The 27,072-nt window shown below is 41.3% G+C and overlaps 2 protein-coding genes across 7 annotated transcripts in view; both read left to right on the forward strand.

Annotated features, from left to right (window-relative positions):
- ADGRG2 (adhesion G protein-coupled receptor G2) overlaps window positions 1-6,416 on the forward strand; it is a 42,822-nt gene extending 36,406 nt beyond the window's left edge. For all 4 annotated transcript variants that reach the window (XM_079972203.1, XM_079972202.1, XM_079972204.1 and 1 more), the window contains 6 exons: window positions 838-1,106; window positions 2,570-2,669; window positions 3,297-3,580; window positions 3,825-3,926; window positions 5,311-5,463; window positions 5,556-6,416. In XM_079972203.1, the coding sequence (XP_079828329.1) occupies window positions 838-1,106; window positions 2,570-2,669; window positions 3,297-3,580; window positions 3,825-3,926; window positions 5,311-5,463; window positions 5,556-5,740 (1,093 nt within the window). In that variant the 3' untranslated portion in view covers window positions 5,741-6,416. The remainder of the gene's footprint in view (window positions 1-837; window positions 1,107-2,569; window positions 2,670-3,296; window positions 3,581-3,824; window positions 3,927-5,310; window positions 5,464-5,555) is intronic.
- A 3,374-nt stretch (window positions 6,417-9,790) lies between these two features.
- PHKA2 (phosphorylase kinase regulatory subunit alpha 2) overlaps window positions 9,791-27,072 on the forward strand; it is a 54,701-nt gene continuing 37,419 nt past the window's right edge. For 2 of the 3 annotated variants that reach the window (XM_079972467.1, XM_079972468.1), the window contains exons 1-8: window positions 9,792-10,171; window positions 12,996-13,190; window positions 21,505-21,663; window positions 22,787-22,834; window positions 24,054-24,222; window positions 25,251-25,333; window positions 25,738-25,818; window positions 26,905-27,003. In XM_079972467.1, the coding sequence (XP_079828593.1) occupies window positions 13,113-13,190; window positions 21,505-21,663; window positions 22,787-22,834; window positions 24,054-24,222; window positions 25,251-25,333; window positions 25,738-25,818; window positions 26,905-27,003 (717 nt within the window). In that variant the 5' untranslated portion in view covers window positions 9,792-10,171; window positions 12,996-13,112. Of the gene's footprint in view, window positions 10,172-12,995; window positions 13,191-21,504; window positions 21,664-22,786; window positions 22,835-24,053; window positions 24,223-25,250; window positions 25,334-25,737; window positions 25,819-26,904; window positions 27,004-27,072 lie in introns of all 3 variants that reach the window. The other variant, XM_079972469.1, reaches the window with a different exon arrangement.

Raw genomic sequence — 27,072 nt, forward strand, 5'->3', positions numbered from 1 at the left:
GTGGCATGCCTTAATGGACTGGTTAGACTCCAAAAATATTGTTCCCAAGAAGAATTGATATGACCTGGAATTTAACTTCTTGTTTTGTTGTCATGCAAAAACATAAGTAATCCTACGCCCCACCTTTTGTGTTCTAACCTGTGTTGTTGTTTCTTCCCACACCTGTTTGAAAAAAGAAGAGTGTATATTCAGTAATTTCACAATTTCACTGTAAGAACAGGGACATAAATGAATCAATTATTAGATGCCACTTTTCTTTGGAATAGTGATTTATTGCCCCAAAAGACAATGTATCTGTTTTTCAAAACATTTTTGTTCTAATTTAGTTATAACAAAAAAATATAAACTATTCCATTTGCGTTACTATCTATTGTTATAGATAATTAGTTTTATCCAGACTTGTTCTTTTGCAAATGGAAATACTCATTCTGTTTGCAGAAGAGGTAAGAGTCAAGGGAGGGTTTTGCTGGAAGAAGCAGAATTGGTGAATATTGCCTGCTCGCTTCCTCCAGGAAAAATTAGGGACCATGCTAATTTTCAAAAAATTATAATAAAAATAAAATAAAATATTAATAAATTACTGATCAAGCATGTTTTTAAACTGCACTTTTTACACTTGTCTTTCACATGATTTTAGAATTTCAAGATACCCTGGAATTTATTAATTTCTGTTGCAGCTAAAAATTAGTAAAATTTCATCTGCACATATGGTCTTTGAACTGCAGTTGGAAAAGGTTATTTGTGTCTCAGATGGCATTAAGACCATTAAGATTGTCACTTTTCTTGAATATTGTGATTGATATTGATGCAGGCGATGTTCATTACTTGTTTTTATAGGAAAATCCGAAGAGATTATCCTTCTAAAATCCTCATTCAGTTGTGTGTTGCTTTGCTTCTTCTGAACCTGGTTTTTCTCCTGAACTCCTGGATTGCTTTGTATAAGAACGAAGGCCTGTGCATCTCAGTTGCTGTATTTCTTCATTATTTCCTTTTGGTTTCTTTCACTTGGATGGGCCTCGAAGCCTTTCACATGTATCTGGCCCTTGTCAAAGTGTTCAATACTTACGTTAGGAAATACATCCTAAAGTTCTGCATTGTTGGCTGGGGTAGGTATTTCTTTCTGGATTTATCTTTGGAATGAGAATATATATGTCCTTCTAACTTGTTTAGAAGGATGGAATCCCATACTCACCTGAGAGTACAGCAATTGAACGCAGTGGGACTTTACTTCTCAATAGCCATATATAGGATTGCACTGTTAGTTGCTAATGGGAGATCTATACACAGAGCAAATGTGCTGCAGTAGACAGTGTGACAGAATTAGACTAGGATTTAGATTTCCATGAAATGTTGAACTCAGCTACATTAGTCAAATTACATTATAAATGCATTATAACACTGTGACACCAGATGGTGCTGTAGAGCTGGAATTGCAATTCGGTGATATTTTCCATTGTGAGCTTTACAATGGTTTTCCCCCCCAGAGCATTTTCAGAGCGTTTTTTTTATAGCTGTGTAGATCTAGCCATAGATTCAAACTGCCTTCAGCTGTGAGACGCATCTAGTCTTAGGCAAATCACTATCTCTCTACTTAGCTTACTACACAGTAGCTTTTTTTATTAAGATTTAATTGATTCAGTTTAACTGAAATGAAACAACAATAGAAGTCAGTGTTGTTGCAAGGATAAAATAATATATCATCATGTATGCTTAGTGAATTTTAAAATAATACGATCGTTATACAATTTTTTGCAGCTCATAATACTTGTCTTTTTTAAAAAAAAAAAGTCAGGCACAATTTCTTGGAAACTTATTCAGCAATTAATATTCAGAGGGAACCAGGATGTTATGGCTTGTAATAGTGAACAAGAGCATTGCACAGGTACAAATGCAATGTGTTGCTTCCTACCATCGCTTCCTTCCGTTTCCAAGCAGCATTACAATAGCATACCTGCCCCTGGCTGAAATGATAGCAATGGGGGCTCTAGGCCTACCTGAAGAGGGCATTCCAAAGGCAAGGAGTGCTGCTGAAACAGATCAGTCTGAGCTCTCAGAAAAAATATTTGTTTTTACATATACGTAGTCATGTGCTTTTCTTCTGACAGTGATGTCAGCAGACTGCTTTCGAGTATGCTAATCTGTGGGATTTCAACTCCTCCTAGGAAACCTGCTATGCCACATAGTGCTGTTGTAAATATTTTAAATGTATATGTATTGCTCTGAATATTTGTAATATCAAGTAGTGTCCATCCACCAGCATGATGTGTCTTCAAATTCCTAGGCCCCTGCATCCCTCCCTGCACGTCCCCAAAATCTGCTCTGGAAGGTCAGAGCATCATCTAGGGTAGATTTGAGGAGCGGCATGCAGGGCGGTGCAGGGGAAGAGAGGAAGGAACCATTCCAGTCCTTTGTGCAAGCAGAGTCTGCTCCCACGACGTTGTATTTCATCCTCAATACATGTTTTACTGTTGTTTCTATACAGCTGTTCTTATTGCCACCTCTCCAACAACCTAAGTACTGTATGTTTTTGCTATATTTTCCATACACCTAATGCCTTTTTATCTTTCAGGAGTACCAGCAATTGTAGTAGCCATTGTACTGATAATATCTCGAGATAACTATGGACTTGGCTTTTATGGAAAGTTTCCCAACGACTCAAATGATGAATTGTAAGTCAGCAACAACCGCCATATGCTGAAAGTATGAAGTTGCTTAAGTAAAAATCATACAGGGATTATTTTTGTTCCTCTTAATAATCATTCTTAAGGCCCTACGCCATATGTGTGACTGAGTTAGTACCATACATATCTCTGGAATGATGGAAGGAAAAGAAATGATATAAAATACAGATGTAAAATTAAAAGCATAAATTTAAAACATGATTGTGCCCTGAATATAAAGAAACAAGATATTTCATTGTGTTACTTTAGGTGTGATATATCCTTTTGAATGCACTTGATTGCAGCGATAGAAAAAGTTGAAAATTTAAACCAAGTGAAAATCTGATTAAATATATATATATATTTAATCTGTAAAGATAGTTTGTGGCCTAGTTACTAACTTCAGTTGCAAGTAAGGTAGATGTGTAGCGGTCTCATCAAAACTGCAGACTACATGGCCCAATTTTTTTTATTCTGTTGCATGATGGGATGCTGTTCTGAGGGGGGGGGGAGAAAAGGGCTTTACTGTACGTGGAACTAGTCACGTGACTTTCTCAGTTTAGAGCTTTTCATTTTCAAAATGTTTACGGAACTGACTCTAACTTTTCATATCCCATTTTGTATTTTTTTTTTTAGTTGCTGGATTAAAAATGATATTGTGTTTTACATCACGGTTGTGGGATACTTCTGCACAATATTCTTGTTGAATATCAGCATGTTCATAGTAGTGCTGATTCAGCTTTGCAGAATCAAAAAGAAGAAGCAACTTGGTGCCCAGCGAAAAACCAGCATCCAAGATCTCAGGAGTGTTGCTGGCCTCACGTTCCTACTGGGAATTACTTGGGGATTTGCCTTTTTTGCATGGGGTCCTGTAAATCTTGCATTTATGTATCTCTTTGCCATCTTTAACACCTTGCAAGGTATGTTCTTGGAGTTTTGTTTTTTTAAAAAGTAGATCGTATTAAGACAGAATTAACAGAATACTTATAGCACTCTGTACAATGTACACAAAGCACTATCTGGATGCAATCCTTTCGTCCCAGCAAAGGGTGTAATAGGATCAGTTGAATCCTCCTCTTTGATGATCTAGCAGTTTTATAAATAATTTAAAAACCAGGTAAATCCAGTGCGTCCCTTAAACTTTAACACATTCTTTTTTTGCAGGTTTTTTCATTTTTATTTTCTACTGTGTAGCGAAGGAGAATGTCCGCAAACAGTGGAGAAGGTATCTGTGTTGTGGAAAGTATAGACTGGCTGAAAATTCTGGTAAATATATTTTTTTTTAATGTTAAAATGTGAGTAGTCTCATTGAGTTGAATCTAAAGGTGCTGTGATAGCTCAGTTGGTAGAGCATGAGGTTCTTAATCTCAGGGTCCTGGGTTCACACTGGGCGAAAGATTCCTGCACTACCGGGGGTTGGACTAGATGACCCCCAACTCTACAGTTCTCCGATTCTATGTATCTTTGTAAGCAGAAAATGCTTACAAAGCAGTTACAAAGCACTGTTACAAATGGTTCCCCTGCGGGGGACGGGACAGTGCTGTGCAGAGGAGGGACTGGGAAGACATGCTTGCATGAACTCTGAGCTCGGGTGAGGCTTCTTTGACTGCATCTAGAATTTACATTTTTCACTGTTGCCAAATAAATTTACCAATGTCAAACAAACCATTTTCAGACCATATACAGTGGAACCTCGGGTTAAGTACTTAATTCGTTCCGGAGGTCTGTTTTAATCTGAAACTGTTCTTAACCTGAAGCACCACTTTAGCTAATGGGGCCTCCTCCTGCTGCTGCTGCTGCTGCACCGCTATCACACGATTTCTGTTCTCATCCTGAAGCAAAGTTCTTAACCCGAGGTACTATTTCTGGGTTAGCGGAGTCTGTAACCTGAAGCGTATGTAACCCGAGGTACCACTGTATTGGTTTGTTAGTGTAATTTACATACTGTTTCTAACTCTGTAATCAGCAGAAACTGTTCTGCAGTGTTTATCAAAGCACAAATTGGCATGCTATTTGAAGCAGATTAAAAATCAATTTTCTGAAACTGAGTTTTTGCTACAGTGGTGCCCCGCAAGACGAACGCCTCGCAAGACGGAAAACCCGCTAGACGAAAGGGTTTTCCGTTTTGGAGGCGCTTCGCAAAACGAATTTCCCTATGGGCTTGCTTCACAAGACGAAATGTCTTGCGAGTTCCTGCGGGTTTCCCCCCTTTTTTCCCCCTTTTCCTAAGCCGCTAAGCCGCTTATCAGCTGATCCGCTGATAAGCCGCTTATCAGCTGATCCGCTAAAAGCCGCTAAACCACTAATAGCGCTAATCCGCTAAGCTGTCAATGGGCTTGCTTCGCAAGACGAAAAAACCACTATACGAAGAGCCTCACGGAACGGATTAATTTCGTCTTGCGAGGCACCACTGTATTAGAGAACTTTGGTATTAAGAGAAATTGGATAGTCAACATTTTCTAAATTACCAAGGATAAAACAACAATAAAAAAATTGTAACGTACTGGCAAAATCTATAGTTATAAAACCATTGGAGGGGCGGGGAATAGGGGCTTTATAGATATGAGGTTTAAATTACCTTATTAATTGCACTTTTGAATGGGGCTTTAACATACATAATCATTCTTTTGTAATCCTTATTTTGCTGTAGATTGGAGTAGAACTGCTACAAATGGATTAAAGAAGCAGAATGTTAACCAGGCAGTATCCACTTCCTCCCATTCTTTGCAATCAAACAGTAACTCCACTAATTCCACCTCAATGCTCATGAATAATGATTACTCAGCGCAAGCAAATGGGAATGGTATGTATACAGTACTAAGATACTCAGCTTCTATACTGAACCAGTCAACTGGCTCGAGTTCTAACAAACTTTTTTTTTAATAAACATTTCAGGCAATGTCTCCAGTGAGAGGAACGGTGTTTCTTTCAACGTGCAGAATGGCGATGTCCGACTTCCTGACTTTTCAGGGAAACAGCTCATATTTCAAGAGAACCATGACACAGGCCCTAGGAAATCTTGCATTTCACTTAGAAGGACTTCAAAGAGAGGGAGCCTGCACTTTATTGAACCGATGTGACATTATTAAAAGTTGCTATTGTTTCACACAGTGACATATAGGTTTATTTTAACCATTTTACATAATGTGAGAAGACTACCCCCCCCCGCCCCAGGAAAGGACATTATTTAATATATAATAGCAAAGCTTCAAGGCAGCCTCTGATGGTCGAAAGAGTTTGTATTGTTTTTTTCTTTTAACGTCAGTGAAATTAATTGACAAGGTACATTAGACGTAGCATCGTGACTGGAAAACACAACCGGCTAAATTGGGGGGAGGGGGGTTTAACAGCGGATGTTACAAGTTCCTTTTACAAGTTCAACTTACAGTTATGAATAACTCGAAACATTGTACAGTAATGTTGTATTACTATAGATAATTAGATGCGAAACTGAAAACGATGCTTAACAGTGAGATCCTTTACATGTCTGTTCAGAAATAAGTTCCACTGAGTTCAAAGGAACTTACTCCTAGATGTGTGTGTAGGTTTGCCTACATAGTAATATGTGATGTCTGCATCTTTTAATAGGATGTAGTCACAGATATAGTATTGTATATAGACAAAACAACAACTACCTTTGATTATCCTTTATATTTATTTCTTGTAAATTAAGTTTAATATTCCTTTGTATAGAAAAAAATAGTTGTGCAGAGTTTGAAGCCTTATTGTAATTATAAATTTATATGAAGTGAATTATTTCAGTTATCCTCGAATACTTGTGTAAGTATATATAAAAATGTGTCTGTAAAATAATTTAAAATGGTCATATACAAGTTGGAAAGACATTAGATTGCAAGTATGACTTCTGTAGGTGAGCTTGCTCATCACAGTTTAAGAACACATGAAAGCCTATTGGGATTTTTTAAAAAAAATCTACAATTTAAAAATGGTTAGAGGAAAATCTACCACTTTTTCTCCCCAGAATGGTGGTGTCATGTTAAAAGAAAACCTCTCACAGGTGTTTGAGCTTGAAACAAATTATTCAAGCATTGGTGAAGCCATGTCATTTATCAGGGATATAATAATAATAATAATAATAATAATAATTTATTATTTATACCCCACCCATCTGGCTGGGTTTCCTAGCCACTCTGGGCAGCTTCCAACAAAGATTAAAATACAATAATCTATTAAACATTAAAAGCTTCCCTAAACAGGGCTGCCTTCAGATGTCTTCTAAAAGTTTGGTAGTTGTTTTTCTCTGACATCTGGTGGGAGAGCGTTCCACAGGGCGGGTGCCACTACCAAGAAGGCCCTCTGTCTGGTTCCCTGTAACTTGGCTTTTCGCAGTGAGGGAACCACCAGAAGGCCCTTGGCACTAGACCGGGCCAGAACGATGGGGGTGGAGACACTACTTCAGGTATTCTGGGCCGAAGCCATTTAGGGCTTTAAAGGTCAGCATCATACACACACACACAGACACACACAGACACACACAGTAGCGGAAATCCTTCTCCTGAAGGACTGCTTCAGAGGGGGAAGGAAGGGATAGTCTTTGTGTTGCCCCTAAAGCATTGCTTCAGGGAGGGATTTGTAGTTCCTTTATATCACCGCAAGTCCTTCAGCAAACACTATTAACTCTTCATCCCTGCTTAGGGCTAACAGTTATGCATAGCCACTTCTGTCAGGGATGTTTTCCAGCAGCAGATATATGTGTACACGAACCATTCATGGTTGGAATCAGTTTGGGGAATCGAGGGACGCACGGGGTCATTTTGACAAGCAGTCTTTCACAAGTGGGCTATACCAGTCCTGCATGCTCTTAATACATCTCTGTAAAGTGCAATTTAGCACACACATAGCTTTCGTCAAAGTCAAAGGTGACCAAGTGCCTTGGATATCTGATGATCAAAAAGGCAGTTTTATTTTCCATCTTCCTAAGATATGTTAACTGGCAGGTGATGGTCATGGAGCTTGGAGCCAATGGTCAGGGAAGCTCCAAAAGGTGCATCCTCATTTTACTGCATTAACAATATGACTCATGAACAATTAGCATAGCGTCACACGCCTCTCCTTTAACCTTCTAGACTGAATGCCGATTTTATGCTTAGACCACTTTCATTATGAGTAAAAGACTGTTTATCCTTAGCTGCAAATTCTTGACAGATGCATTCTTGACACGTAACCTGTACAAAGATAATGAAACCAGCAAATGTCTTGTAATTTCATTTTTTTAGTAAATAATTCTGTTAGCTGCCTAGTAGATTTTGCTTACGCTTTGAACTTTTAATCTTCAGTGGCAGGAGAGAAATAAACAAATACGTATTTCTGCCAGTTATGTCTAACCTAAGAAACGTTATGCCATAATCATAATTATAGCATTATAAGGCTGTTAGTCTTTAAGGTGCCACATGGCTACTTCTTTTTGCAACAACTAGCACATTATCCCCCAATAAGCAAGTGACATTCACCCACCCCATGCTTTTCTTTTGAACATGCTTTTCTTTTGAAATGTGTGTAAATACTGGCATACTAGGTGATGCAGGTTCCACAAAATGCCACAGTACGGTGTCTGGAAAACCCTTCCAAAAATCAGTTTTATACCCTTTACGTGTATTTAAATTGTACAATTTGGAAGTAACATTGAGAATTGCTCTGGAAGTAAACTACTTGTTGCCCAGGTGGTGTCATCAGGAAAGGTTCTGCTGAAGACAATTGAGATTCTGGATGACAGATTGGAGAACTGAGCCCCAACCAACAAAATGAATTTCAATAGGGGCAATGTAAGGTTCTACATTTAGGAAGGAAGAACCATATGTGCAAATCTAGGATCAGGAGGGGACACCTGTGAAAAAGATCCAGGGGTGTTGGTGGACTACGAGCTTAACAAGAGTACAAGGCAATGCAGCAGCAAAAAAGGCTAACGCTATTCTAGGCTGCATCAACCGAAGCATAGTGTCGTGATCAAGGAAAGTCATAAAGGTAAAGGTAAAGGTACCCCTGCCCGTACGGGCCAGTCTTGACAGTCTCTGGGGTTGTGCGCCCATCTCACTTAAGAGGCCAGGGGCCAGCGCTGTCCGGAGACACTTCCGGGTCACGTGGCCAGCGTGACATCGCTGCTCTGGCCAGAGCCAGAGCCGCACACGGAAACGCCGTTTACCTTCCCGCTGGTAAGCGGTCCCTATTTATCTACTTGCACCCGGAGGTGCTTTCGAACTGCTAGGTTGGCAGGCGCTGGGACCGAGCAGCGGGAGCGCACCCCGCCGCAGGGATTCGAACCGCCGACCTTTCGATCGGCAAGCCCTAGGCGCTGAGGCTTTAACCCACAGCGCCACCTGCGTCCCAAGGAAAGTCATAGCATCACTCTATTCTGCCCTGTATCCAGCTCTGGGCAACACAGTTTAAGAAGGATATTGGCAAGCAGGAATGTGCAGAGGAGGGTGACCAAGATGATAAAGGGTCTTGAAAATAAGCCTTATGAGGAACAGTTTGGGTGTGTTTAGCCTGTGAAATATAGGAGGCTGAGGAGATATGATAGCCATCTTCAAATATCTAGGGGTTGTCATATGGAAGATGGAGCAAGCTTGTTTTCTGGAGGGTAGAACCCGAACCAATGGATTCAAGTTACAAGAAAGGAGATTGACGGAACATCAGTAAGAGCTTCGACGGTGGAACGGTCTCCTTTCAGAGGTTGTGGAGGTTTTTAAGCAGAGGTTGGTTGGCTTCAGCTGAGATTCCTGCATTGCAGGGTACTGGATTAGATGACCCTCGAGGTCACTTCCAACTGTACCATTATACGATTTATTAGCAGTCCAGGAACTTCCAATGCAGCAAGGCTGAGCATCTAAGCAGAGCGCGCGCGCAAAAGCTCAGCCCAGCTCTGCCCCGCGTCCGGCTCCCTTGCGCAACAGCAAAACAGCTTGCGAGAAAGTCCTGACAGGCTTACAAAGAGGCAGAAGGCACCCACCGTGTTACATAACACGCAGGCGCAAAATGAAACCCTCCTCCTCCTCCCTCTCGCATTCCCCCCCCCCACCCCCTTTTACCGGAAGAGCAATGTGAATATTTTCTTTTGCGGCTCACGTCTTTGCTGTCACATATATCTATATATCTTCGCAGACCTGTCTTCGGGATTTCGCCGGCCCGGTAACCAGTCTAATAAAGAGGAGGAACTATTTCTCGGGCCCGGGCGGCGCGTGCCTGGCTGCAACCTGACCCCGGGAGCTGGCCGCTGCGGGAGCCGCAAGAGCCTCACCCTCGCCGAGGGAGGCGCTCCCGGGGGACTGGCGAGGCTCCCGGAAGAAGAGCCGCGTCCCGAAAGCGACCCTGAGCTTCCATTCCGGGGCGGTGGGGTGCCTGGGAGGGGGACGCGAGCTTGAGCAGCTGGGCAAGGAATGGGGCATCCCTGCTGAGGGGCGAGAGCTGCCCGCCCGCTCCTCTTTGGAGGGCTCGCAGGAAGAAATAGCACCGCGCCATCCCGGAGAATGGGAATCGGGGGAGATCCTTGGCAGGTAAGGGCATCTCCGTTTGTGGCGCACTTGCATGATGCGAGTTAAGTTGAAGGGGGGTGGGGGCTGCCCGATGCTTTAGAATCGGAGGACCTTGTAGCCCTCCCTCCTAGACTTTCGGTTGTGTAGGCTGCTTAATCTTAGGAAAATGCACCTTTTGTTTTGTCAGTTGTTTTATTTATTTATATACCGCTTGCTTGCAGTAGTTAAACCTCAGTTAAAAGTATTCAAAGAAGCAATAGGAGCCGTTAAAAACGATCAAAAGCATCTGTAGATATTTAAAATTAAAATTAAAAAGAGATTTAAAAAATATCAGCCTCTGTGCGTCTGGATAGGCTTGTCCAAAGAGAAATGTTTTAAGCAAAGTGCTAAAAAGTGAAGGCGCCTGCCTGGTATCAATAGGCGGGGAGCTTTCAAAATGTAGGTGCCATTGCACTAAAACTGCAGAAGGATGTGCTGCTTGCAGCACCCACAGATTGAAAAAGTCAGGGGGGCACATATTGGGTACGGTGGTCTCACGAGTAAACTGTTCCTAAGCCTGTGAGAGCTTTATATACGAATACTAACCCCTTGGACTTGGCTGGTCACAAATTGGGAACCAGTGCTGATCTCTGATCAGAAGTATTATGTGTTGGCAGGGTCTCACACCTGTCAGCACTTGTGCAGCAGCATTCTGTACTAAATGCAGCCAAGTGCAAGGGAAGCCCCACATAGTGTATTATATTATTATTATTTAAATTTGTGTGATGCCCTTCATCTGTAGCTCTCAGGGCAGTTCACAGCATAAAAACACAAAATACATAATAAAAAACAAAACAATAACACACACACACACGTGTGTATTGCAGCTATTCGTTCTTGAAGTCACTGAAGGCATCTTGCCCTGAAACTCCTAATGACTGCTCCCATTGACTTCATAACTGCCAGGGGCTGAGAAGCATTCTTCCAATGCCTCTCTCTGGACACTCTCCCAGAACCACTGTGGTATAATGCCCTCAATTCCTATTCCATGGAGCTTGTCCAGGAGGGTACTATGGTAGGTGGTATCGAAAGCCATGGAGAGATCAAGAAGCAGGAGCAAGGTTGCACTCCCCTTATCCGGCTTGCTGTGAAGGTCATCCAAGGACAGTTGTTCAAGGATAGAGCACATTGGTGATGTTCTAAAGAAGACAATTCCAAAGAGTAGCCCTCATTTATAATAAAAAGCATCTAGCAACTTTCAGATATAAGCAGTTGAGGAGGACACCTGCTTTTAAAAAAGTAAAATAGTTATGCTAAAGTAATACCACAAATAGCAAGACACTGTAATACTCCAAGGCCTTCTTTTTTTTTTGCTAGCGTAGTCAAACTATCATTTTGTACCTTCCCTTCTGTTTGTTTTCTGTTCTCAGCAGTGTAACACTGTCATGTTACATCAATAGTACATCAAATGATAAAAGTTGACCTGGTTACCATGGGTGTACACGGGTGGCGGCGGGAGCAGATGCCCCCCTAAATCAAGTAAATAAAAATACTTAACTGACCAATTGCATCACAAATAACTCAGTTCTGCCCCCCGTTACATAAAGATTGCCCCTTAAATAAATCCTGGCTATGCCCATGCTGGTTACTATTTTTATTTTCATTTTTAATTTCACTAGCACTACTATTGTGCTTCACATTACTTAACCAGAACGAAATGCTACCCCGCCCCCCGCAAATTACTGGCCACTATTGCTAATTTAGGCTACAGTCCTATGCTTATGCTTACTTACCTTTGAACTCAATGTAAGCCCCTTTGAACTCAGTGTAAATGCATTGGGCAAAATGGGCAAACAGTAGCTCCCTCCAGGGCATTTCCTTCTCTGAGGTAGACAACTCTGGGATTCAGACACCTCAGACTTAGCTTGCATGTATGGCAAGGTCCTTCCTGAAGCCACATTTTGCTGTGCTGATTTCAAGATCCATTTATTTGGGTTGAGAAATAGAGATGGTGGTGGTTGCAGGGGAGACCTCCATAGTTTTAAATGCTTTGGAAACTGTTAATTTGAAAGAACGCAGCAGCATTTCTGCAGATTTGGTTGCATGCTTGATTCGGCAAGTTTGTTCCTACTTTGGGTCTAAACCACTGAGCCTCTTGGGCTTGCTGATTGGAAGGTTGGCGGTTCGAATCCCCGCGACGGGGTGAGCACCCGTTGCTCTGTCCCAGCTCCTGCCAACCTGACAGTTCAAAAGCATGCCAGTGCAGTTGGATAAATAGGAACCGCTGCGGCGGGAAGGTAAACGGCATTTCCGTGGGCTCTGGCAGTCGTCACAGTCCTCCGTGCGCCAGAAGCGGTTTAGTCATGCTGGCCACATGACCCAGAAAACTGTGTGTGGGCAAACTCCGGCTCCCTCGGCCTGAAAGCGAGATGAGCGCCGCATCGCCATAGTCACCTTTGACTGGACTTAACTGTCCAGGGGTCTTTTATCTTACCTTTTACCTTTTATGTTTCTCAGGGTTTTATGAGGGCAGTTGTTATCCATGTACAATGGTTCTTGGTTTTGTTATATACACAGCTAGATGTCTAACGTGGACATAAGATACTGTTGATGACCTTTAGCACAGAAAATGGAATTGGAATGAGGGTGGAAGCTGGATTGTATGTGCCTATGGAGTATGGATATAATTTCAAGGGTACAGTAATATACTGAACAGCTAATATGAGAAGTAGTGAGTTTGCTTCCATGTAACTGTGTATAGGGTTGCTGCTTTAAGAGTATAGTTGAGATGGTGAATATATGTAGGCAAAAGGAGAAACTCGCTGGCTATTTTGTTGACAACTACGCTGTTTATTTTGGAACAAAGATGCCTGCTACCATCAAGACCTACAATTCAGCCTGCTGATGGATGAGTGAGCTATTAGTGCTAAAAGCTGCTAGAAAGACATTGGCGCCTCCAGCCACCCAGCCTTTCCCTTGAAAAATGAGGAGCAGAAGCAACTCTGGAGTCCGTTTAGACGGCTACGCCCGGCTTGTTCAACAGACCATTTTGAGTTATCAGGTCAGTGCCACTACTTACAGGTGAAAGGGTTGTTTCTGTTTTTAACAACCCTCTGTTTTCATATTTATTTTTAGCAATCATTGTTTGCTTGCATATCAGAGCATTTGCTCTGACCTGTAAGATGTTTGCTTTAGCTAGATGTGAAGAGAATATTTTGGATCATAGATCCATGGAATTGCAGAGTTGGAAGGGATCCCGAGGGTCATTCAGTCCTGCACCCTGCAATGCACGAATCTCAAGTAGATCATACATGATGGATGGCCAATCCCTGCTTTAAAACCTCCAAAAAAGGAGAGTTCGCCACCTCCTGTGGGAGTCTGTGCCACTGTTGAACAGCTCTTACCAGCAGAAAGTTTTTCCCCCTGATGTTTAGTTGGAATCTCCTTTCTTGTAACTTGAATACATTGGTTTCCTACCCCCCACAGCAGAAGAAAATAAGCTTGCTCCATCTTCCATGTGACAGCCCTTTTGGTATTCGAAGATGGCTGTCATATCTCCTCTCGGTGTCCTCTTTTCCAGGCTGAACAAACCTAAGTCCCTCAATCATAAGGCATGGTTTCCAGACCGTTTATCATCTTGGTCACTCTCCTCTGCAATCATTCAAGCATGTCAATATCCTTCTCAAATTGTGGTGCCCAAAATTGGAGACAGTACTCGGGGTGTGGTCTGACCAAGGCAGAGTGGGACTAAAGTCTAGATGTTTGATTTCCATGGGTACATTATTTCTGGGTGGACGGCAACAAATAACCAAGAAACGTTGGTGAGGCAGTCTGCAATAACTCACTTTTATGTGAGTTACCTTCCACAAAGTCCCAAGCATAGACATCATAATGGGCATCTTATTAGATGCCTATGTAATTCTACCGCTCCCTTCCAAAGTTCTTTGAGCAGGCTGAGAAGGCTTTAAATAGTTTTAAATGACTGGCAGATTCCAGTGATCAGAAGGGCATATTGCCCCCTTTTTAAGGAAATGCAGAATGTGGGCAGGGGTCTCTCTCATTCTCAGGCCTCCACATGTCTATCTCTGGTGACAAAGTCATTGGCTTCTGCTGCTTTGGGATTTTGCTTACCAGCTGAGCTTGTATCCCCCCTGCTCCTTCCTATCAAATTTTAGCTGAGTTGAGCAGCTGATAATAAAATGTATGGAGTGTTTTTACCCTTGACAGATGCTTCAAGGGAATTTCCTAGCTCACAGGCTTCCCCCAGAGCCTACTTTCTCCTTCCCAGCTTGTCTGCCACATCTCTGCCTACTCCTCGCCTTAGAAGTCTGATACATGGTTAAGATGTGACATTTATCAGCCCAGAGTAGGGAACGTTTGGCCTTCTGCAGACTGTGTGGAGTGATGCTTTGCTGTAGTTGCTGCTGCTGTTTTTTCAGCACATGTAAAGTTTTCTTTAAGATCATCTGTGCATCTCTCTGAAGTTTCTGAGTCCTGACATGTTAATCCGCCTCTCCATTTCCAACATTCATGCTGTGAGTGCCAATTCATACATAACACCCACCCATAAGAAGGCTTGGGGGAACCCCAAGGTTTGCAAGAGTGTAAAGAAATCTTATGCGGGGGGGGGGGGGGACTGAAGGGAATCCCCGAAATAGCCCAGTAAGGGCTGAGCTTGCATGAAATATGGAGGTAACATCCATTTAAAGCATTCTTTAACTGTCATGGCTTCCTCCCAAGAATTCTGGGAACAAATTTGTTAAGGTGGCTGTGAGTTGTAACTCTGCGAGAAATAAACTACAGTTCCCAGGATTCTTTGGGGGAATCCATCTTTGTTTAAAGTGGCATAAGACCACTATAAATGCATGATGTGGATGCACATAACTGTTGGGAGGAAAACCAGGGAGAGGACTGGAATAGAATCCTGAACAGTAGCACTTGATCCAGTGAAACATTTTGCTGCAGGTCCCATGTGCATTATTCCACTTCCCCCACTTCATATCACTTACATATTGTGCTGTTAGAGCTGCTTGTACATTTATTCTTATTTTAACAAAATTTATATGCCGCTTACTCAAACAAAGAACCTCAAAGTGGTTTACAAAAGACAATAAAATATTCATTAAAAATACCAATAAAAGCAAACATTAAAAACCAGGTAGTTTATACATAGATATAGTCAGTTATTTTAAAACAGTTATTCCTAAATCACTGATTCTTAAATCACTGTTTAAATTCTTAATATTGCATGCAAAAATTACATGCCTTGTTAGGCTTGCTGAAGCAAATAAAGTTTTTAGCAATATAGCACAAAATTGGCACCATTGGTGTCCATGTGTAGGTGCCATTATCAGTAATACTAATTTGGCTAACAAGTACCTGTGTCTTTTAACCACACATATATTTGTTAAATGGATAATGGTACATTTGTCATGTTTGGATACATTCTGCTACATGGAAATGATACAGGTACAGGAGAATAGTCTCTGTGACTCTTAGGATAGATGTGCCTATAATTGTAGGCACGTGGTTGGCTGCTAGTATTTATTATGTTGTGGCTAAGAAATAAACCATGAGCATTGCAAAAATCTTAGGTAAAGAATAACTAGAGCCATTGGATACATTTGGGCCACTGGATAAGAATAACAAAATGCTCAAATTCTCCAGTTTGTTGAGCTGAAGGCACCCTACGAGAGAAAGCAGCAGTGTCTTTTGAGGGAGCCTTCAGTTAAAATACTTTAATCTGCAGTGATGAGAGCAGGATTTTTTCCATGAGTCACTTTCCAAATATACTTCTCATATAGAAGTGTATGCTGGAGTAGGACAGAATAAAGGGCATAATGCAAATTGCAGACCCTAAAGGTCATTAACAACTTTGACACCAGACTATGTCAGGAGCAGACTCTACAGATGACAGATGACAATTAGTATTGTATTTAATATTGTCTGCTGGAATAAGACATCACAACACCAAGCAAACCTCAATAGAAAACTGAGGAAGATGTGCCACAACAAGCCCAGTGCAACTCCACCTAAACATTAGGAAGAACTTCCTGACAGTAAGAGCTGTTCGACAGTGGAATTTGCTGCCATGGAGTGTGGTGGAGTCTCCTTCTTTGGAGGTCTTTAAGCAGAGGCTTGACAACCATATGTCAGGAGTGCTCTGATGGTGTTTCCTGCTTGGCAGGGGGTTGGACTCGATGGCCCTTGTGGTCTCTTCCAACTCTATGATTCTATGATTCTATGATTCTAACTCCAAAAACTGAGTCACGTTTTACTTAACTTGAGGGAAACCTTGAAATACAGAATTAGAAAGTCTCCACGCTGTACGTGCCAGAGATCCACTATGGTGTGTGTATGTGCATTTATGCAATCCTTCTGAAGTCAATAGGACCTCTTGAGTATGAGACATGGTGGGTACAAATCTAATTTTGAGGGTGGCATCTTTCTTTTCTTCATCCCACCCTTCTTATAACTCTTTTCACACAGTAAATGCCTTGGTTTCCTACTTTCATCTCTTTAGCCTGTGCATGCATCCAGCGCAACAGGATTCTGGGAGGGAATGGGCCATCTGTGGGCTCCTCTCTGGTCCCCATCTCAGTCCCATTATGCTGCCTTCATGTATACATAGGTAGTGCGGGAGAGGGAGATAGGGCTCCAGTTAGTTTTTTTAGCTAAACCAAACCATGGTTTAGTGTGAAAGACCAAACTTTCCCAGAGCAAAGTTCGTGGCTGCAGTGCTCTTTCCCCAGTTCTGCTGTTGTTCTGCCACCTGTGGATAAGCTGTTATTTGGCTTAAAGTTGCACCCGAACCTGGGCTTGTAGCTTTCGTGGCTCCATACCAAAAGCTATAATCAAGGTTTGTTATTGGTTTACTGCTTTTGGTTTGCTGGGGGGGGGCATACTATGAGCCTGGGTTTGGGTGTAACACAAAGCCAAACCGTGTGGAAGCGGCAGGAGGGCTGGATGAGGAGTGCTGTTGCCACAGTCTTTGCTCTGGGAACCCACAGATATGCTCATTTGCACTAAGACATGGTTTGTGTGTGACCTGTGTTGTGTAAGCAATGTGCCTGCAACACAAGTGGATCACACTCTGCTTGTGTGGGCATTTTAACCAAACTTTCACTGTTTGTCTGTTTGTTTTTAACAAGGCATGCTATCTGCATTCTGATTCTTATGAGAAAACCACACAGTTTTATTTCACCACTGAGATGGCTCTAGCATCACTGCACAGCTAGAGCGAATCTGATGTTATGTAAGCTGTCGTGTTTACCAGAACTGCACTGTGGGCTAGACACTGATTCCAGCTCAAATGGGTTTCTTAAATTGTTAATTGTTCTAACAAAGACATTAGAGCTGCAGAATGGTTACACCAGTGTAGCTGAGGATCAAATTTATTCTTCTTCTTTGGTATTATGCACATAGTTTGAATATCATCATGCAGAAAAAAGATAACATATTTGCAGGTTTGTACAACGTTACGATTCTGCATGTTGTGTATACTTATCTGCAAGTATGATGGTAGATACACAGCTTTGGTAAACTGTGTTAGTACAGTCTCAGTCAAATCCTCGTCTCAGGTGAATCCCTAGTGATTTCACTAAGATTCCCTTGCAACAAAATCCGTTCATGCAGAGTTATTTTCAGTGCCAGAACCATGGCACGTTAGTTTTGTAATCACAGTCTGATCATGTAATAGCTGCATTCATTCATAAGCCAAGAACCTTGGCTTAATAAACTATTCTGTGCATGCATTCTGGTGCTTGACTCTTGCTTTGCTCATCACCTCAGCCTTCCCCTGGCACGAAGGGGCAAGTGAGCCAGTGTAGCGTGAAATCGAAACCCAGAATCCTGGTTTGTTTCTGTCCCACCTGCCAAGTCACTGGCCAGGGTTCAGTTAAGGTTTGCTGTTGGCTTATAAATCCTGACTTGTTAGGGACGAACAAACCACAGTCCAGCATTTGGATGTCACCCCAAGCTGTTTTGCGTACCTGCTCATGCCAGGTGGAGAGTGAAGTGGAAGGAATCAGTATTGTGCCCAGTATAATTTGTTAAGCCAAGGTTTCTTGGTTTATCGTTACATGTGAACGCGGCACTGGGTCAGTAAGGCATATCAGTAAGTGGAGATTTCTTAGCCAGAGGGCAGCTTTGCCCCCACCTGCTCCACGCTTACCACAGTAATAGTGCCTTCTGCCTGCTCTCTTTCATTCCCGTTTGCTGCAATATTTCAGACTCCAGTTCCTTATCATAGCTACTGAGGGTTGGCATGCGCCCAGCAAACAGCATTAACACGATGGCACATAAGGAACTTCCCATCCATCAGTAAGATACTAATGGGACCAGAGACTTACCTTCTTTTGGACTTGCCAACTTCACTTAGCAGCTGTCCAAAATAGAAAATGATTGAACGATAGGATTCTGAACAGTATGAGCTCTACAAACCTTGAGAACAACCAGTTGGGTGTTTGTTTTTGGAGTCCTGAGACAGAGTACCGAAAAAGCATCCTGAAAAGATGCAATATGTCCTTCCAACTTTGCTTTGATCTGTGCCTTTTGCACAGGAGTGTGGCAGCACCGATCCTTTGGAACTCCCTGCCTATTGATATCAGGCAGGCACCTTCACTGTATTCCTTTTGTTTTTGTTTTTTTAATAATATTTTATTAATTTTACAAAAGGAAAAGAAGACAATAAACATCAAAACATCAACAAATATCAACATTCAAACAACAAAAACAAACAATCAATACGTAATCAGAAAAGAAAAAAAAAGAAAGATATTACACACCTAAAAAAAAAAAGTTTAAACAAAAAGTTTTACATAAAAAGAAGAATAAAAAAAAACTCTTTTCAAATTCATATCCTTCATAACCTTATTTTCCTGACTTCCACCCACCCTCCTTTCTTGTATTCCACTTCAAATTTAATTCAACAAATTCATTTTTATTAGTTTTATCCTTTAAAATTCCTTCAAATATTAATTTGTATTATTCAGATTTTCATCCAATATTTATCCCTTCTTTCATACTCTTATTTATCTTATTTACTAGAACCTCTTCGTTTCATTTCAATGTCCTCAACATTCAGAAATTTTACAATGTTTTTGTAGATAATTTTTAAACTTCTTCCAATCTTCTTCCACCTGCTCTTCTCCTTGATCTCGGATTCTGCCAGTCATTTCCGCCATTTCCATGTAGTCCATTACTTGCATCTGCCATTCTTCCAAGGTGGGTAGATCTTGTGTCTTCCAGTGCTTTGTGATGAGAATTCTTGCTGCTGCTGTAGCATACATAAAAAAAGTTCTATCCTTCTTTGGCACCAATTGGCTGACCATGCCCAGGAGAAAGGCCTCTGGTTTCTTTAGGAAGGTATACTTAAATACCTTTTTCATTTCATTATAGATCATCTCCCAGAAGGTCTCTTCACTGTATTCCTTTTGGTGCCTGCTGAAGGCATTCTTATCTAGACAAGTCTATATATTAAAACTTCGTGTGAGTTTTAGTTTGTTTTGGTCTACTGTATTGTGGTTTTACCTTTCTGTATGGTTGTGAATTTTTTAGTGATAATTCCATTGCTTTATCTTTTCTGTAAACTACTTTTGAGTTTTCCCCAACAATCAAGCGGTATATACATTTTATGAAATAAACAAATAGAATACAATGATATTTCACCAGTGTACTTACCATGAAGGTTCCTACCTATGTGGGCCGGTGCAGAGATTGTCTGAGGCCTCTGCAGGAATCTTATTCTTGGCTTGACAGTGTAAAGCTGTAAGGCTCCTGGCAGAGGCCCCAGGCCAGCTCAGCCCCCAGAGGCCTGGGACAAGGCTACCCATCCCCCCTGCACGTGCCTGGCTCTAAGTACCATGGATGTGAAAACAGGGAGTTGTAGACTACTTCTCTTTGCACGCACAACATCATGCTATTGCAGGCAGTGGAAACCAGCAGCGCAAAAGCACAGAGTGACTTCTAAGCTCAGTTCCTTTCTCACCACACCCTTCTCACTTGTTACCCCTTGTTCCTCTGGCACCAAGACATAATTTGGGTAGTATGATTAGTTATGAGTCGGTGTCTTCCACAAGCACATGGGCAGTCTTTATGTTTACGTGCTGTTTATTTATTTTTGTATCTTAAAGCACAGCCCTAATCATGTCTTACTCAGATGTAAACCCTATTGAATTCTGTGGGGCTTACTCCCAGATGTGTGGGGCTGGGATTAAAGCCTTAGATAATTAATTACCACGCAAGAGCAAATTCCAATTCCAAATCCAATTCAAAAATAAGCTGTGCGAACTCCTGTATATCTTCATTTAAAATGTAAGAAATGTTTTTAAATGCCATGGTTTTGCCCCAGGTAAGCAAACCCCCCTAACCCCTTAATTTATACTGTATTTTACTAAGACTTTATTCCCTCAAAAGTTTAATAATTAATAGGTTTAGGGATAAAAATAGTCCACACACAACCCGGCTCTCCCTGTGACCTTGAAGCATAAGGACAGTTGATAACAGCCGTTATGGCTCTGTAATATTTCACAACGTTTCAAAACCTAAAGATCATTCTCTGTTCCTGTGCACAGTCGGTTCCCCAGAAACCTCCTCCTTAGAATGTTCCATTACTCCTCTGGCTCTGAGCCCAGAATGAAGCTGCTAAAACACACGCCCTCCTTCTTTTTCTTCCCATAGCACAGAAATGAGTGCTGTAATTGACCTACGTCTAAAATGCAATATTAGACAAAACTACAGGTTCCATACAGACACGTGAACCCGTGTGTATGTGTGTGTTTGCCCCACTTTAAAAAAACCCCTGAATGTAGCTTCCAATACTGCAAATTTCAGTGTAGAAGCGGCAGGAATAAAAAGCCTGCTCAGCCAATATTTTTCTGACCGTTTCTCTTCTCAAAAAGCCACACACACCCCAGCTGATTTTTAGCTTACAGGAAAACAGATAAGGCTGTGTTTCCTTATGAGGTGAAAAGCAATGGAGTTGTTTTGAGGGGGGCGAGGGGGACATCCCAGATGGAAAAGTTTAAAAGAGCTCCTTTTGCTCTGGCCTGGCATATGGCTTCTTCAGGCAGCTGTAGGGGCCTCATTGTTTTGCAATCCAGGCCCAACCAGAGTTTTCATTGGACCGCTGGCGATGTAGCGGCCAAATGCAGGAAGAACACCCATGAGAAATGGGTGAATCTACTTCATTCATACTTTCTGAAACAGTACCTGAACCTATGATTCTATGGTTTCCCCAGTGAAATTCGCACTTCTCTGAATTTTGTGGTACAGTTCTCTAGCCAAGTAATGTGTACAAAAATGCACACGCTAGGGTAAGGTGTGCTTAGAAGTGCTCAGGCTGTTTAACCCTTAAAAAAAAAATCTTATTTCAGAACCCTGTTACAGGACTGCTCTCCGCCAGTACTGAGCAAAAGGATGCTTGGGTACGAGATAATATTTATAGCATTTTGGCTGTGTGGGGCCTGGGGATGGCCTACAGGAAGAATGCAGATCGGGATGAAGATAAAGCCAAAGCATATGAATTGGAGCAGGTATGTCTTTGGATCACTATTTACTTTGTGTTATGATATGTAAAGATGAATTTATTTATTACTTCCTCTACAAGTGAATAAACTATCATTTTCAGTGCATAGTGAATCCTGCTTAATTTATGGGTGGTGTTAAAAAATTGGAAAGTGGTAAGATCAAAGCAATGGATGAGATTTGGGGGAAGCAGCCGTTTCATGATTGACTTCATAAATCCATTACCCACGTTTGAAGGACAATTAAGGGTCCCCCTTTGTAGAGTTACGATATGTGAGCTTCTATAGCTGCATTCACAGGCTCACCTGAAACAAGCTCAGTTCCTAGCAGGCTCAAATTTTGACATTTTGGGTGCATTTCAAGCTTCATGGAAGCCAGATTCCCTCACAAGTTCCTTCTGATGCCCGCTTCTCAAATCTCATCTGACTTTTATAGCAGCAACGGCAATCTTCCTTCCTTTCTTTCTTTCTTTCTTTCTTTCTTTCTTTCTTTCTTTCTCTTATTCTTTGCTATGGCCTCAGAAACTCAGGAAATCTTTATGTCTTAGGAGGTGCTGCAAAGCATAATGAATGCTGTTGCTGTTGTTTTTATTGTTACTGCCACCACCACCACCTGGTAAGTTTCAGTGGCAAAAAGGAAGAGGGTGACTGAAATGGCAGAGGGAGCAAATGCTGGGCTGGTGCAGAGCTAATCATGATCTTAATCCAAACCAGAAATATTTGGGATTTGCCTTTTAATTGAATGAGGAAAGCTCATGCTTCAAATTCCCCAACTTTGAACTACAGCAGCACAACTCCATGCACCAACATTTGCCTGCTGTGTGTCAGGGAGTCCTGACACTGTGTCCCTGAGGAAAACTCTGAGCTTCTATTTATAGCATAAGAATGATTATTTTAAAAAATTCTTTTGGTTCTGTGACCATCCAATCACTTTAGCCGTGACATAAAGCAATTGCTTATTGTTCTAGCTTGTATCTTTGTCATAAAATCAGGTTACGCAGTTGAGCAAATTGTTTTCTTAAATGTATAGGATGGTTTTGTAAATGTCCTCTTTTTTTTACACAAGCATTGATCATTAGTTATTAAGACCCAAAATAATGTTTGCATGCTTTCTTTAATTATATTCCTGCAGAACGTTGTGAAACTGATGCGGGGACTTCTGCAATGTATGATGAGACAGGTAATGATAAACTGGATGACTTGTGTTCTGTTATTTTCAGTGGCATGACCAGATTTAATGATGCCAATGCAATTTTAGGTGTGACGAATGGGACGCACTGAGGAAGGCAGGTTCAAACAAAGTAGTATTTTCGGCGTACCGAAAGTAGTACTTAGCTGCTCCTCTGAAACCATTTCCACTCATGGGAGGGAAAATGCATTTTGGACTTTGCAAGCTAAAATGAGTCCAACTAAAATGAATTTAAGGGCAGCCTGCCATGAAATGGATATTACATATAAAACTATTTTAAGTGCATGTTCTATTTATACAGCATACCTCTCTAGTATAAATGAAATAATCCTCCTTCTTGGAATTGCAGTACGTGAGTGGCCTGAAGGAAAAGTGGGAGATTGTCCCATGCAAATTGCAGGTGTGAAAAGACCCCCACTCTCTTTATTGCACCAGAGTGCAAATGACTGAAGACCTTCAAACACCTCCCCCCCCCCAAGCCTAGATTCTGGCAAACGTCATCCTCTTCCCCCACTGGCTGCTTCTGCAAGAAATTTTTTGCACTCACTTGAGAGAAAATGGTGTAATTAACATTGTGTGTAGTTGGGCGCTTCAAGTGGTTAAAATAAAAAACGCATAGTCTCCCTGTTTCCTTCTCCCTAGCAATTTCACTATAGGTACAAATGTGAACTTACTGTACATGGTCAGCGACTGAGAGATTGTGTTCAATGTTTTTAATTTCACATTTTTATCGTTGGGCTAGAATCCACGACATTTTAGCCCCAGTGCAGTGTTTTTGGAATACTTTCTTATTATTGTGTGGTTGCTGAGAACTGAAAACACTACCTAATTCTGCCAGGCCCAAATATTGGCTAGGATGATGTCCATTTGGATATTTCCTTCCTTTATGTAAGTCCAGTGTTGTATAATGTTGTATAAAGGATGCCTGGTTTCTTTTTAGCGGCTCTGTTTCCCAGTTAGAAGCTTCTATCTGTGTGTCCGTCTTCCAAACAATCTAAGAGGCAGACCAATGTGACAGGCTGTTTACAGTAAATTTCCACAGCTCTATTCAAGAGACTTCATTGGTTTGTTGAAGAGGAAATAATTTGTTTTAAGAGGCCCACCCCCCTTTAAATTATACTGTACCAAAATCTAGACTGAGGCAAAATTATTATTTTGAAAATGTTTATGACTAAAGAACTACTTTCAGAATATTGCTTCTTTTTCTTAGGTAGATAAGGTTGAGAAGTTCAAGCACACACAGAGTACCAAGGACTGCCTGCATGCCAAATATAATACAGCCACTTGTGGCACAGTAGTTGGAGACAATGAGTGGGGACATCTACAAGTAGATGCAACTTCCCTTTACCTTCTCTTCTTGGCTCAGATGACAGCATCAGGTAAGCTACGTTGGAACTCATAGTTCTTTTCTAACTAAGGACATTTATATTCAGCAAGTAACATTTCACCCCTCAAAAAAATAAATAAATCACATTTAGTATCAGACTTGCCTTTAATTCTTTTAATATAGTCCATATGTCTGCTTAGTTACAGATTAGAGTGGACAAGTTGCCTTCCAGATCTCCTGTAGTTGTTTGAATGGCTTGACCTTCTGTGGAATGACAATGACTAACTATTGTGTTCCATTTTTATCTGGTTTTGAATCTGAACACTGTAAAATGGTTTTGGCAAGTTGTTCTTGGTTGATTGTTTTGCAAGGGACATCTTTCAACAGGGATGAGGAATCAGGGGCCCTCAAAATGCTGTTGGACTTCAGTTCCCATCAGCCCAATCTAGCGTAGCCAATAATTAGGCATGAAGGGGAGCTGTGGTCCAACAACCTCTGGGTGAATACCTCTGCCTTCAACGAAAGCACCTACTCATTCATGAATCCTTTTCATTTTTGTGCATGGGTACATGGCAATGCATATTTGCAATGTGTTACCAAGGACACTCATCCTATAGATGACTGACAGACTGCCCACCAACAGATGGTTGTTTCAGGACTTAACAATCTGTACTTTAAATGCTACTAATTGCCGAAGAATTATTTTGCTTTAGTTAAGTGTTTAAATCACAGGCATGATGTATGGCACTCATGGGAGTCTGAGATTATGGAATAAGGTTATCACTGGAAAAGCCCATCTCCATTTAAGAACTGAGCATGCATTTTATTTTGGACGATATCCTTCACAGAATTAAAAGCTACTTTAAACATTGTCTTGTGTAGTTTGTTACACCTTTCATTGTTTAGGCCATTGTTCTATGGGGTGGAGCAAATGGGTACTCAACCAGCAGTTGTCTATAGTGTAACACACAATTTTCATGCAGAAGTTTTTCTCAGTGCTCTACTAGGAGCATAAGAACCCCCAAATGGAACTATTGACTGGAGTTAAGGTATCCCTAATGATGGCTCTTTCTTATTTAGGATTGCGTATTATATTTACCCTTGATGAAGTTGCCTTTGTACAGAATCTTGTGTTTTACATAGAGGCTGCCTACAAAGTTGCTGTAAGTATTCTCAAGTCATTTTATTTATTTATTTTAAATAAAATTGAAATAATGTATTGGAACAAACCAGGATCTTAAACTGACTTCCAACCATTGTTTAAGATTCTGACTTGTAACCATAGTTTCCTGGTTTGGCTATAACAGGAAACTATGATTAAGTAATCCAGCAAGTATTAAATTGTGGTGTGCCAAGAATGAATGATGGAAGAAGGGGTAAAACGAGGAAGGATCATGCAGGCACAAGCCTTGTGCATATGTCAGCTTAATAATGTGTGATCCAAACCTACTGAGTAGTGTTGCTGTAGTTCTCACAATAGTGTATGCACAGTCCACATCTGCATACGTGTATCTCTGGATCTGAGAAGTTGCTTTTTATTTCTGCTTTCCTCTTTCTTTTGTTTCAGGATTATGGCATGTGGGAACGTGGTGATAAGACGAACCAGGGCATCCCTGAACTGAATGCAAGCTCTGTAGGAATGGCCAAGGTGAGATGGTTGTTGCTTTTGTTGTTGTTTTTTTACTGTAAACTAACAATGGTACGCAATAATGATAAATGCAATATTTCTATTTGTTGATTTTTGTGAAACTTACTTCCAGTTCAGTGTTGCATTCCAGGACTATTGCAATAAATAGAAGGTTCGCTATTGATTTCTGATGGGTCTTGATTGTACTTTTCCCAATAGTAAATAGCCACTGTGCTGTTGTTCAATGGATAGAATATTTTGAATTTGAACTAAGAGATGGTAATTCACATTCCTGATTTAAACACACTCACAGAGCCAGTGTGGTGTAGTGGTAAGAGCTCATCCCATCGCTCGGATTTGAACCCCCGACCTTCTGATCGGCAAGCCCAAGAGGCTCAGTGGTTTAGACTACAGTGCCACTTGTGGACTTTACCTTTAGTGGTTAGAGTGTTGGACTAGGACCTGGGTGGCCAGGGTTCAAGTCCCTTCTCAGCCATGAAGCTCACTGTATGACCTTTGGGCAGTCACGGCCTTTCAGCCCAACCAACCTCACGGGGTTCTTGTGGGTAGAACCAGGTCTGCCACTTTGAGCTCATTAGAGAAGAGGTGAGCTACACATTCAAAAGTAAATAGTGCCACAATTTCCTGGAAGTTGCTGGTGCTGGTATGGCGGTTTGCTGTGTGATATTCTGCTATATCTACTGAGCTCCTTCCATCAGCACAGCTGCTTTGGCAAACTTCTATAAGGTGGGAGTGATTTTCAGCCTACACCACCCAAGTAAAGTTAAAAGCAGGCTTAATTCAGTGATCTTGAGAAAATATGCAGCACTTTGAAGCCATTCTTAACTGTTTTTTCTTCCAAGTGAATTTGGTTGGAGCAGGCTATTAAAGTCCACTGTCAATCTGCAATAGGGAAATATTGCAATCTCTCTTAAGGGATTCTTATGAAGAAAAGTAAGATAAAGATTTTGTGCCATTTGGCTATATGTACATACATACATGTGTGTGATTGTTTTAATAGTTATTCACTTGCCATCTCATTCATTACCAATACTTGAACTTTTCAATACTTGAAAAGTTACTGAGCACACACATATGTTTCTGAAGGCCGCACTGGAAGCAATTGATGAATTGGACCTTTTTGGAGCTGGAGGAGGACACAAGTCAGTTATTCATGTCCTTCCAGATGAAGTTGAGCATTGTCAGGTAAATCCAATTCTCCTTTCTATCTCAAAGAAAGTACAGCAAAGCACCCACCCCCTTATAAGCTCTGAC

This window comes from Podarcis cretensis (genome assembly GCF_951804945.1).
Source record: "Podarcis cretensis genome assembly, chromosome: 4".
NCBI classification, from domain to species: Eukaryota; Metazoa; Chordata; class Lepidosauria; order Squamata; family Lacertidae; genus Podarcis; species Podarcis cretensis.